At 42.2% G+C, this 13382-nt stretch overlaps 2 protein-coding genes across 2 annotated transcripts; both read left to right on the forward strand.

Moving 5' to 3' along the window:
- Positions 1–332: 332 nt before the first annotated feature.
- Positions 333–10294, forward strand: LOC123995372 (cysteine-rich protein 2-like). The gene is made up of 8 exons (XM_046298927.1): positions 333–543; positions 4632–4726; positions 5596–5653; positions 5844–5972; positions 6084–6152; positions 6471–6565; positions 9262–9319; positions 9460–10294. The coding sequence occupies exons 1-8, from the start codon at positions 501–503 to the stop codon at positions 9534–9536; spliced, it is 624 nt and encodes a 207-aa protein (XP_046154883.1). The 5' UTR covers positions 333–500; the 3' UTR covers positions 9537–10294.
- Positions 10295–10493: 199 nt separating this feature from the next.
- Positions 10494–13331, forward strand: LOC123995371 (retinol dehydrogenase 14-like). The gene is made up of 3 exons (XM_046298926.1): positions 10494–10941; positions 11459–11685; positions 11938–13331. Exons 1-3 carry the CDS (start codon positions 10588–10590, stop codon positions 12338–12340), a joined length of 984 nt encoding a protein of 327 aa, XP_046154882.1. The 5' UTR covers positions 10494–10587; the 3' UTR covers positions 12341–13331.
- The last annotated feature ends 51 nt before the right edge of the window (positions 13332–13382 follow it).

The following is a 13382-nucleotide window of genomic DNA, read 5'->3' on the forward strand; positions in this document are numbered from 1 at the left end:
TAACAACCGCACAAAGTGGAAACAAACATGTCTGTTGAAAGATAAAGTGCGAGAGGGGAACTCTCACACTTCAAATGACATACAGGTGATTACATTGTCTCTCATTGAACTAATGCACTGTAAGTCTGAGCCTGCTGTCACATTTAAAATGTGCTCGCATATATAAATAAGCACAGATACACTACAGCTACTAGGTATTATTTAGTTCATTTAGTTCATTTAGTACATTTAGGTTAAATTAAATGCCTGTCCTAGTGGACTAGGTTCAAGTCTGCGGTGCAGTGGCCAAGGGAGCAATAAACAGTATTGGGACTGGGCCAGCAGCATATACGTCATCGTAAAGGAGGGGCTATGTCAATTTCGTAGAGTAATGCAAGGGAGGATGCTGTCTGCTATTTCCACTTTTCCATCAATAAAAGCTAGCCGATTCAAATTACTGAATTAAAAAGAAAAAAGGAAATAATATTCTCAAGGGGGCATTAGTCCAAAATACAATTAACATGGCATCGAAATGTCCTAAATGCGACAAGACAGTTTATTTTGGTAAGTGCATTTTTCATATGATCGTGCATATCCTTCCATGCTATCCTCCCATGTGTTTTATGTCCGACCCCACACCCCGAGTCAGCTATGTAATGACTATTGTAGTCACCGTTATTTTGTCTAAAATCTGAGCCAACTGTTGTAAACGTTATAATTATACCGTATGCATATTAACCTATAGATTGGGGGTAGGCCTAATAAACAGTTGTACTGCCTTTGATATATTGTATAAGAATGAACCAGTATTAGACTATTTAATATAAGTATTGGTCAGCCTGGCGTTCCTATAGAGACTATTATGCCTGGTTCCTGACTGTAAATGACTTCAGACGTTCTGTGTGGTATAGTCTACATGTGCTTATGCAGTCTTTGTGTTGATTGACAAACCAAAGCCATGTCCTTGCAGGTGTGATCATTTATTATTTCATGAGGTCATATGGGAAAGCTACTGTATGACTTCATGTAGCTCGTGGCTATACATCGGTCATATCAGTCCAATGAGACGCCAGCGGTGCGATAGGATTTCCGCGCGCACACCACTTACCTGCAGCTGACCAGTTGGGATTTTGGAGGGATATAAAGTGAAAACATCTGTCCCCAGATTAGTGACATAAGCAGAGTATCCCATTGATGGCTATTAGGTGGATCTAAAAGCAATCTCTTATCCTTACCGATAGCCTGTTTACAGTAGGCCTATTCGGGGAATGTGTTCGTAGTTTTAAAAGATTTGAGATAGCCTTTAGCCTAGCTCCGTGGCACAATAAAGAGATTGAGCTAATGCAATTAATAAGGTATAGGCTATTAAAGTTGCTGCGCAGATAGATTGTCACTATACCTTGCATATACATGATTAATTCGTAGCATATGTGTGATGGATCGACTTTGCCCTGATCTATCTCTGGAGAACAATAGGATTCCCATTTCAGCACTAACTGGCATGGACAGCTCCCAGCCTCCCAAGGAATGAAATGGAATGGAGCCGCGCACGAGCCGGCCGGCCAAACCGCACCCTTAAAATGACAGAGCATGCGTGTAGTGTGAGACACTCTAAAAGAAAAACGGATTCAACATGTTAATTCATATGGTCGATCCAGACCTGTTGGTCTCTGTTTAAACTGAAACATACTGTACATGGTTCAAACCATTATCATTCATTTTTTATCCCACTTTCCTGTCATAGGAAGCTCCTATACACCACAGTAAAAAACTAAACAAAGAAATAGTTTTGATAGTTCTTCTTAGACTATATTAGAATCATTTTTTGTTTATTCATAAATTAAAAACAGTAAGCAGATGGTACTTTCTGGGGTTCTTTATTTTTTGTGTTTGATAGTCAGTGGCAGTATGTCAGAATGAAACCCCTGGAAACCTTGCAACACTTTTCACTCATCTTGAAGCATCTGTTTCTTTTGCCTAATTAGTCCCCAAATAGGCAATGGTTTGGGTTTTCCATCTGGTAATGAACGACTGAATAAATACCTGGTAGCCTTTCACTTGAAATCTGCTCGCTGTCTGAGACATTGAAAACTAAGCATCTTAGTACTTTCACTTATGGAAAGGCCCCTCTGAGCCATACTTTTGTAGCTTGTCAGTCTCCTTTTGTTTGTTCCCATTATTTACACACTGCCCCCCCTTAGGTTCCTAGTTCATTTAGTCCCTGTCTGCTTAATGGTATCCTTGAGTGCTGCTATATCTACAGTGTTTACTTCTCTCTGTCTACTCCCACTCTCATTACGAAATACCTCATATTCTGTCCATGTCCCTCTGCCTCAGGAGTTTAGATGATGTATGTTATGTAATTCCCAGTCTTTGATTCATGCCCCATGACTTCTCCTCATTTTAACATTGTAATCTGGGTCATTACATAATAGTCATCACCCATATCTCTGAAAATGTACTGACTTTGTGGGTAATTTAGTGTTGCCCGTTGCTGTCCTTGAAAGCTACTGATAATAATAATCCTCACTCCTCCCTGACTGTCAGAGTTCTTGGCTGTCCCAAATAACACCCTATTCCCTATGTAGTGCACAACTTTTGACCAGAGGCCTCCCTGTGCCATGGTCAAAAGTAGTGCACTACATAGGGAATAGTGTGCCATTTGTGATTCAGACATATAGTCCTGCTCCTACACTGCCACTGGATGGATCTCATCAACAGATACAGGAAGAGACATAATCACATATTGTACCAAAGGGCAAACAAAATACCCCTTAATCAACATTGATTATTTAGAATGAACAACCCCCCACAGCCTCCTTTCTCACTTCCTCTCCCTGTGTGCGTGCGTGCGTGCGTGCGTGCGTGCGTGCGTGTGTGTGTGTGTGTGTGTGTGTGTGCGTGTGTGTGTGCTATGCTTGTGCAGCTAGACAAAGTAGAGGGAGAGAACAAGAGAGAGACTGGAAGGGCAGGAAGAGACACAGATGGAGAGAGTGAGAGAGACAGACAGACAGACTGACAGAGAGAGTGAGAGAGAGGGAGTGAGAGAAAGACAGACAGACGGACAGAGAGAGTGAGAGAAAGACAGACAGACGGACAGAGAGAGTGAGAGAGAGGGAGTGAGAGAAAGACAGACAGACAGAGAGAGTGAGAGAGAGGGAGTGAGAGAAAGACAGACAGACGGACAGAGAGTGAGAGAAAGACAGACAGACGGACAGAGAGAGTGAGAGAAAGACAGACAGACGGACAGAGAGAGTGAGAGAGAGGGAGTGAGAAAGACAGACAGACGGACAGAGAGAGGTCGAGAGAGGGAGTGAGAGAAAGACAGACAGACGGACAGAGAGAGTGCGAGAAAGACAGACAGACAGACAGACAGAGAGAGTGAGAGAAAGACAGACAGACGGACAGAGAGAGTGAGAGAAAGACAGACAGATGGACAGAGAGAGAGAGAGGGAGTGAGAGAAAGACAGACAGACGGACAGAGCGAGTGAGAGAGAGAGAGTGAGAGAAAGACAGACAGACAGACAGACAGACAGACAGACAGACAGACAGACAGACAGACAGACAGACAGACAGAGTGAGAGAAAGACAGACAGATGGACAGAGAGAGTGAGAGAGTGAGAGTGAGAGAAAGACAGACAGACGGACAGAGAGAGTGAGGGAGAGGGAGTGAGAGAAAGACAGACAGACGGACAGAGAGAGAGAGAGAGGGAGTGAGAGAAAGACAGACAGACGGACAGAGAGAGTGAGAGAAAGACAGACAGACGAACAGAGAGAGTGAAAGAAAGACAGACAGACGGACAGAGAGAGTGAGAGAGAGGGAGTGAGAGAAAGACAGACAGACGGACAGAGTGAGTGAGAGAAAGACAGACAGACGGACAGAGAGAGTGAGAGAGAGGGAGTGAGAGAAAGCCAGACAGACGGACAGAGAGAGTGAGAGAGAGGGAGTGAGAGAAAGACAAACAGATGGACAGAGAGAGTGAGAGAAAGACAGACAGACGGACAGAGAGAGTGAGAGAAAGACAGACAGACGGACAGAGAGAGTGAGAGAGAGAGTGAGAGAAAGACAGACAGACGGACAGAGAGAGTGAGAGAGAGGGAGTGAGAGAAAGACAGACAGACGGACAGAGAGAGTGAGAGAGAGACAGAGAGAGACAGAGAGAGTGAGAGAAAGACAGACAGACGGACAGAGAGAGTGAGAGAGAGAGGAGTGAGAGAAAGACAGACAGACGGACAGAGAGAGTGAGAGAGGGGGAGTGAGAGAAAACACCCTGCAGGGACATCACAAAGTGCTCACTGCCTCCCACTTAACCGTGTCTTGCATTAGTGACAGGTCGCCAATCTAAAGAGGATGGGATATCTGAGATTAGAGATAACAGCCTTATCTTCACTACATTTCTATATACTGTATTGACCAACACTCTTAGAATGAAAGGTGTTATCTAGAACCTTATAGGATTCTTCGGCTGTCCCCATAGGAGAACCTTTTCAACCCTTTTAGGTTCCATGAAGAACCCTTCCAACTGAAGCAGCTCAGTCTGTAGCATCTTATACTGAATTGACATGTCCCTCTAAATGGGTAAATTCAACTACAAATGTCACTTTCCTGTACAGTAATGTAACCGCTGTCCCCCCCCCCATCCCCCACACAGCGGAGAAGGTGACATCTCTGGGGAAAGACTGGCATAAGTTCTGTCTGAAATGTGAGCGTTGTAACAAGACCCTGAACCCAGGGGGCCATGCTGAGGTAAGAGGATTCAGTACCTTACAATCATCTCAGTGCTAGAGGCGTCACTACAGACCCTGGTTCGATTCCAGGCTGTATCACAACCGCCCGTGATTGGGAGTCCCATAGGGCGGCTTACAATTGGCCCAGCCTCGTCCGGATTAGTGTTTGGTCGGGGTAGACCGTCATTGTAAATAAGAATTTGTTCTTAACTGACTTCCTTAGCTAAATAAAGGTTGAATAAAAAATGCAAAATAGAATTGAAAAGGGTTCTTTGGCTGACCCCATCGGAGAACCCTTTGAATAACCCTTTTTGGTTCCAAGAAGGTTTCTACATTTTTTCACACAGAAACAGTCAGAAACTGCAGGAAGTGTTGTGTACAATAAAGATGAGTAACTAAGAGGACATTTTGGCTCTGTTCCCATAGATCTCTGGGAAGGTTATGGAGGGTTAAGGTCTCACGGGTTAAGGTCTCTATCAGCATTTTGAGGGAGTATTCTGACGTAGCCTGTTCATCAATATAGGTACTGTACAGTACTATACAGGGACCGAGGCCTGTTACGAACAGAGAGGATTGGCTTCTATAGTTCATTTAGGGTACAGTAGGCTACTAAAGTGTGGGGTGCTATCATGTGTAGTGTGCAGTGCATCTAAAATCCATTGGTTTCCTCTCATTTCTGTTGCATGTTTCACAGATCCAAAGATCCCTCTAAAGCTACACCGGCTGTTTTAAACTCAAGTCAGTCATGTAGCATTCAATGCTGGAGTGGGCGTCAATATGTTGTAGTGGCATTTTTACTTCAAGTTATACCAAGATCCACCCCAACAAAGTCCAATGTGTTTGTTCCCAGATACTTCTTCAGCTCATTGTGTTTCCCTCTGTTCACAGCATGATGGAACTCCGTTCTGCCACAAGCCATGCTATGCTGCCCTCTTTGGACCAAAAGGTGCAATACATTAACTTTATAGCCATCCATTATTTAGTTATGTGTGCTTTATGTGGTTATAAAAACATTTTAATTATTCACAGCAAGCCTATAAGATAGGCCTAATGTATGCGTTTGCAGAGAGACTTATAAAAGGAAACTATGATCAATGTGTTTGTATGTTGACTGAATTAAGCATTTCTCTCTGTAGGTGTGAATATCGGAGGTGCTGGCTCTTATGTCTACGAGGCGCCTGTCAATGATACCCCTGCCAGTGTTTCCACGGAAACGGAGGCCAAACCTGAGGAGAAGAAAGCTCATGCCAGAGGCCCAGTGAAGGGTAAGCAACATGAAAGCAGAGTAACAGATCTGCTGTCGTGTTATTATATCCCGTATGAAGATAACCACTGGCTGTAACAAGCCTCATCTTCTCAATCTCTTTTTGACACAGCCGCAAGCTTCTCAACTTTCTCTGGAGAACCCAGTAAATGCCCGAGGTGCAGCAAGACAGTGTATTTCGGTACGTGTGTTATGTTACTGCCCATGCCATATTGGAGCTCTTACTGTATATGCTAATGTGTGTGTGGACACAAACTCACATCCTCCCACTCACATCCTCTGTGGGTGGGTGTCCAGGGGAATATGGTGAGGTGGAGGAATGTTGTTTCCATGGTGATATGTCTGACATTGGTGTGTGTGTGTGTGTGTGTGTGTGTGTGTGTGTGTGTGTGTGTGTGTGTGTGTGTGTGTGTGTGTGTGTGTGTGTGTGTGTGTGTGTGTGTGTGTGTGTGTGTGTGTGTGTGTGTGTGTGTGTGTGTGTGTGTGTGTGTGTGTGCAGCTGAGAAGGTGACATCCCTGGGGAAGGACTGGCATCGACCCTGTCTGCGCTGTGAGAGGTGCAGCAAGACCCTGGCCCCAGGCAGTCACGCAGAGGTGACAGACAGAAGACTGGGAGGAGGGGGTGTGGGGGAGGGAGAGGGGGGTGTGGGAGAGGGGGGTGTGTTATTAGAAAGATTCCAGGAATGCAGAACCATAGAAATACAGTTAGACAATGGCTGCTGGGCCACCCTTCACATACAGTAACACTGACTTGAATGGGAATCAGAGTCAGATTCACCTTTTTTTCACCAAGTACATTTTCACATACACAGAATTTGACATGAAGTGGTGCTGCTAGCGATATACAAAATATACAAAGAGAATGTATAAAAAGGGATTTACACTTAATCTATATATAATATAAAAACAATAAACATAGCACAATTACACATGATAGAAGAATTGATTCTAAATGATTGTTGAAAATGTGCTGAGACTGTACCATTTAGAGTGGAATATACTGAGACTGTTCCATTTACAGTGGAATATACTGAGACTATACCATTTACATTAGAATATACAGAGACTGTACCATTTACAGTGGAATATACTGAGACTATACCATTTACATTAGAATATACTGAGACTGTTCCATTTACAGTGGAATATACTGAGACTGTTCCATTTACATTAGAATATATTGAGACTATACCATTTACATTAGAATATACTGAGACTGTACCATTTACAGTGGAATATACTGAGACTATACCATTTACATTAGAATATACTGAGACTGTACCATTTACATTAGAATATACAGAGACTGTACCATTTACAGTGGAATATATAGAGACTGTTCCATTTACAGTGGAATATACTGAGACTATACCATTTACATTAGAATATACTGAGACTGTACCATTTACAGTGGAATATACTGAGACTATACCATTTACAGTGGAATATACTGAGACTATACCATTTACAGTGGAATATACTGAGACTATACCATTTACATTAGAATATACAGAGACTGTTCCATTTACATTAGAATATACAGAGACTGTACCATTTACAGTGGAATATACTGAGACTATAAGATGTACATTAGAATATATTGAGACTATACCATTTACAGTGGAATATACTGAGACTATAAGATGTACATTAGAATATATTGAGACTATACCATTTACAGTGGAATATACTGAGACTATACCATTTACAGTGGAATATACTGAGACTATACCATTTACATTAGAATATACAGAGACTGTTCCATTTACAGTGGAATATACTGAGACTGTTCCATTTACATTAGAATATATTGAGACTGTTCCATTTACAGTGGAATATACTGAGACTATACCATTTACAGTGGAATATACTGAGACTATACCATTTACAGTGGAATATACTGAGACTATACCATTTACATTAGAATATACAGAGACTGTACCATTTACAGTGGAATATACTGAGACTATACAGACTGTACCTTTTACAGTGGAATATACAGAGACCATACCATTTACATTAGAATATACAGAGACTGTACCATTTACAGTAGAATATACTGAGACTATACCATTTACAGTGGAATATACTGAGACTATACCATTTACATTAGAATATACAGAGACTGTACCATTTACATTAGAATATACAGAGACTGTACCATTTACAGTGGAATATACTGAGACTGTAAGATGTACATTAGAATATATTGAGACTATACCATTTACAGTGGAATATACTGAGACTATAAGATGTACATTAGAATATATTGAGACTATACCATTTACAGTGGAATATACTGAGACTATACCATTTACAGTGGAATATACTGAGACTATAACATTTACAGTGGAATATACAGAGACTGTTCCATTTACAGTGGAATATACTGAGACTGTACCATTTACAGTGGAATATACTGAGACTATACCATTTACATTAGAATATACAGAGACTGTTCCATTTACAGTGAAATATACTGAGACTGTACCATTTACAGTGGAATATACTGAGACTATACCATTTACAGTGGAATATACTGAGACTATACCATTTACAGTGGAATATACTGAGACTATACCATTTACATTAGAATATACAGAGACTGTTCCATTTACAGTGGAATATACTGAGACTGTTCCATTTACATTAGAATATATTGAGACTGTTCCATTTGCAGTGGAATATACTGAGACTATACCATTTACAGTGGAATATACTGAGACTATACCATTTACATTAGAATATACAGAGACTGTACCATTTACATTAGAATATACAGAGACTGTACCATTTACAGTGGAATATACTGAGACTATAAGATGTACATTAGAATATATTGAGACTATAACATTTACAGTGGAATATACTGAGACCATTTACAATGGAATATACTACAGTGCATATACCCTATGTGTATATATTGCAGTGCAAATGCAGTGTAGTGCGGTAGTTCTATTTCTATGGCCATAGATAGATACAGTATTTTTATAGCCATAGACATATATGTAGTATTTATATGGCCATAGTTTTATTTGGTATTTTAGTATTTATATGGCCATAGTTAGATACAGTATTTCTATGGCAATATATATATATATATATATATATATATATATATATATATATATATATATATATATATATATATATATATATATATATATATTATTTTTTTTGCTGAGTTTTTATATAGTATTTATGTGGCCATAGATAGATACAGATGTCTTTAAAGCTGTGTCTGGAACTGTCTCAGTAGAGTACATTATATTCATTCCATTCTGTTACAGCATGATGGGCAGGCCTACTGCCACAAACCGTGCTACGCCACCCTGTTTGGGCCCAAAGGTAGGCTCACTCACTCAAAACTTTCTTCCTCTTAACCACATGAAAGATCAAATGCCTTATTGCTATGGTTTACAAGTATTATGATATTTCATACACTGTATATCACCGTATTCTGACGTCTTTCTATTGGCCCATTCCAGGGGTGAACACTGGAGGTGTAGGAAGCTACATCTACCATGAACCCAGCACTGAGGCAGAGACTGAGGCCCAGCCTTGAGATTACCCATACCCACCTCCACCCCCACCCAGACCTCTTCAACATTGCCTCCCTTACCCTGGCCTTGTTACTAACCCCAGTCGTAGATAGACTCACCCTGTCTGTATTTCCAACCTCTGCCTACACCTTCGACTATGTTCACACATGCCCTGATTAAATAGTATTGTCTCATCTACAGAAAAAAACACATGTTAAATCATGCATAGTGTAGGCCTATTTTGAATCTTCTGTTGTATTTCTACATCAATTTTATGTACGAAATTTCATCTTTATAGCTTCTCCCATCTAGCTTCTCCCTGTGAAATACACAGTAGGTTCATGGGTGTCCCCTACCTCGTTGTTCGTGTCAAATGAACAGTTGTGTGTAAGATGTACAGTACATTGTTTATTAAATGATAAGTCGCCGTATGGTTTGACTCTACACAATACAGCACACACCTATAGGGGAAGCCTTGGGTGTGGTAGGCCTACTGTTTGTCATTCCCTGAAAACAATGTCCTTTGTTGTGCACCTGTAATGACATGGCTGACACAACTGCTTGATTACCAAGATATCCACTATGGGCCTATTTTCACCCTGCAGTATAGAGACAGAGTAGATAGATAGAACATACGCCTACCCAGAATGTGCATTAGTATTAGCTTATTGTTGTTGGTGATTGAATATGTTTTGTACTTTGGGTTTTTGAGCACCAAATGTGTGTTACTGAGAAGAACAGTGGTCATCAGAGGTTTTCTACAATAAAATTGTGAGAACATTAAAGGTTGTTTTGTGTCTTATTTGGGGAAATATGTACTGGTGTTACTTTACAGGAAGCTGTAAATGTATTACATATTGGTAGATACAATCTAATTACAGTGTACAACACAGCCCCCTATACGTGACATCACCAATGTCTACCAGCAGGGTGCGACCTACTCGTTATGTAGCGAGGTGTCACGAGCACATGAGCATGTGAAGGTTTTGCAAAGCCTTGTGGATGTTGTTGTTCAATTCCTTTCTCACTGTGTTACATAAATATTGTAAGTGAAACATAAAACTCTTCGCTTTAATGTCAGCTGCGATTATTGTGGCCGCTGTCGTCGGCGGTGGAATACTGCTAATTGTTCGCAGAATGTTCCCCCGGAAGAAAGCGGTCGAGTTGCTCCGGTACCCGGCCGATATGATGCGGGGAAAGACGGTCATTGTGACCGGGGCGAACAGCGGCATAGGGAAGGCCGCGGCCGGGGAGCTGCTCAAACTCCAGGCCCGGGTGATTATGGCCTGTCGGGATCAGCAGATGGCTGAGGAAGCAGCGCAGGACATCAAGAAGCAAGCGGGGCCAGAGCACGGAGAGGTGGTGATCAAACACCTGGACCTCGCCTCGCTTCAGTCTGTGCGGAGCTTTTGCGAGGAGATCCTGAAGGTAAACGTGCATTTTGCTGAACTTTATTGAGGTCAGTCTAGGCTAAATAACTATTGTACATAAGGCAAAAATGTCTAAATGTTATCTGGTCCGCGAAGATAAAAGACTGATGCAGTGGAATATTCTGTTGTTTGAGCTGTTGGAGGGTCTCGTCTCGTTCATTCCATACCATAATACTGGGGCTGTTGTTTTTTAAATGAAGGTTACCTTTCAAAGCGCTGTCCAACGTTGTGAAACCACCACATGTACACATTCATTTAACGTTTATTTTTTATTTTTTACAAAAGCTATCAACATCAATTCAATTGTAAAGGGATTACATTTAGATATAAGGTTTAGATATAAGGTCAATTCCTTCACTTGAAGTCACTTGCGTTGATTGTAGTTTCTTACTCATGAATGATTGAGATAAAGAGACCAACATGACAGTTATCCAGCCACCACTAAGCAAAAACTCTCTACTAATGGTACTGTATGTCTGCCTCATACATGCCTGTCTTCTGACTGCCCCTGTTAGGAAGAACAACAAGTCGACGTGCTCATCAACAACGCAGGCATTTACCAGTGTCCCTACACGAAGACAGAGGAGGGGTTTGAGATGCAGCTGGGGGTCAACCACCTGGGTCACTTCCTCCTCACCCACCTCCTCCTGGACCTCCTCAAGCGCTCCTCCCCCAGCCGCGTGGTGGTGGTCTCCTCCAAGCTCTACAAGTATGGCAGCATCAACTTCGACGACCTCAACAGGTGCGGTTGGTTCATGTTATGTTTTGTGTATTGTGTTTTTCCATTCATTAGTGCAGACTGTAGCAAAACGGTTTGCACAAAAAACCATATTGTTTATTATTGGACAATAGTTCAAGTTAGTCTTTCCCTGATTCGGTCAGTTTTCTTTATTTTGGTGCCTAATGAACACAACCCTTGTGTAATGTCTGTTGTGTTTCTATGGATGATTCTCCCCTTGAGGGATAATGTTTTCTACTTCTATCACCACTACAGTGAGAGAAGCTACAACAAAGCCTTCTGCTACAGCCAGAGCAAGCTGGCTAATCTGCTCTTCACCCACCAGCTGGCCCGGCGCCTGGAGGAGGAGGGCGTCACGGGGGTAACGGTCAATGCCCTCACCCCAGGCATCGTGAGGACCAGGCTGGGCAGACACATCCACATCCCCTTCCTGGCCAAACCTCTCTTTTACCTGGCCTCGTTGTTCTTCTTCAAGAGCCCACTGGAGGGAGCTCAGACGCCACTCTACCTAGCGTGTTCACCCGACGTGGAGGGCGTGGCGGGGAAGTGCTTTGCTAACTGCGAGGAGGAGGAGCTGATGCCCAAGGCGACAGACGATCAGGCGGCCAAGAGACTGTGGGACCTGAGTGAGACCATGGTGGGAATAAAAACTCAATAAGGGACCTGGGAGACCTGGGTTCCAGACTCTCTTATAGAGACCATATGAGAGATTTGCCCTGGAAATCAAGTGAATTGGGAGATGATTGATTGAGACTTCTTGGGGTTTCATTGGAACTGGGGTCAGTGGGTAAAGTCTCCACAATTTTTAATTAACCTCGGTGTGTGTGTGTGTGTGTGTGGGTGCGTGCGTGCATGCGTGGGTCCGTGTGTGCACATATAATTTTGTGATGTGCAAATGAGGTGTGGATGGAGTGTGAGTGTGATTGGAGGTGTGCAATGTGCCTGTGAAATGAATGTGTAACTAAGTATATCCGTTCCCATAGGAACCAGCTATTCTATCTTCTGTACTGTCTTCACCAGTGTTCACTGAATCACAAGTTCACACAGTCAAAGTGGAGGGGAGCTAATTCCCAGTAGCGATTATCAAAGGGGAGCTGAACTGTCATATTTGCTTTTACCGAGTGCGAACATGATTGGTTATAGTGCTATAGAAATATCTCCGGGGTGGTTTGAAAAGCCAACAGGTATGTAGTACAGCAGCTGTAACTAAATGCGAAGGCAGCTAAGCTCATGCATCCTGCAGCAGGCACTTGGCAGTAGAAAAAGGAATAGGAGACTGGTTGTGTTGCGTTAACTAATCCAGTTTTCCTCTCATGAGGTGTTTGAAGTGTAAATTCGTCACCTTCTGCTGTGACAGGATGGACGGGAACAATAAAGTTGACAATGAGATTCAGATTCAGTCAGATGATGTTGATGCTGTGGCGACTCCTTCCTCTGGTTAGATGTTATCTCTCAAGTAATTCCCTTTTCGCTCCAGAGTGAGTGAGAGGGGGGAATGTGTTTTGAATGTCAATGCGGAGGTATGGCTAATGCTATGAATTATATAGTCGAACAAAATAGTCGACAATCCAAAGATAATTTCTAGACACGTGTGTATGTGCACACACACACAGTTTGATTTGAATGCTTTTAAAACCATTACAGTGACATTGTATCTGTGATCTTTTAGACTAAATGACATTGTATTTATTTCCCACACA

The sequence above is a fragment of the Oncorhynchus gorbuscha genome, linkage group LG14, assembly GCF_021184085.1.
Source record: "Oncorhynchus gorbuscha isolate QuinsamMale2020 ecotype Even-year linkage group LG14, OgorEven_v1.0, whole genome shotgun sequence".
NCBI lineage: Eukaryota > Metazoa > Chordata > Actinopteri > Salmoniformes > Salmonidae > Oncorhynchus > Oncorhynchus gorbuscha.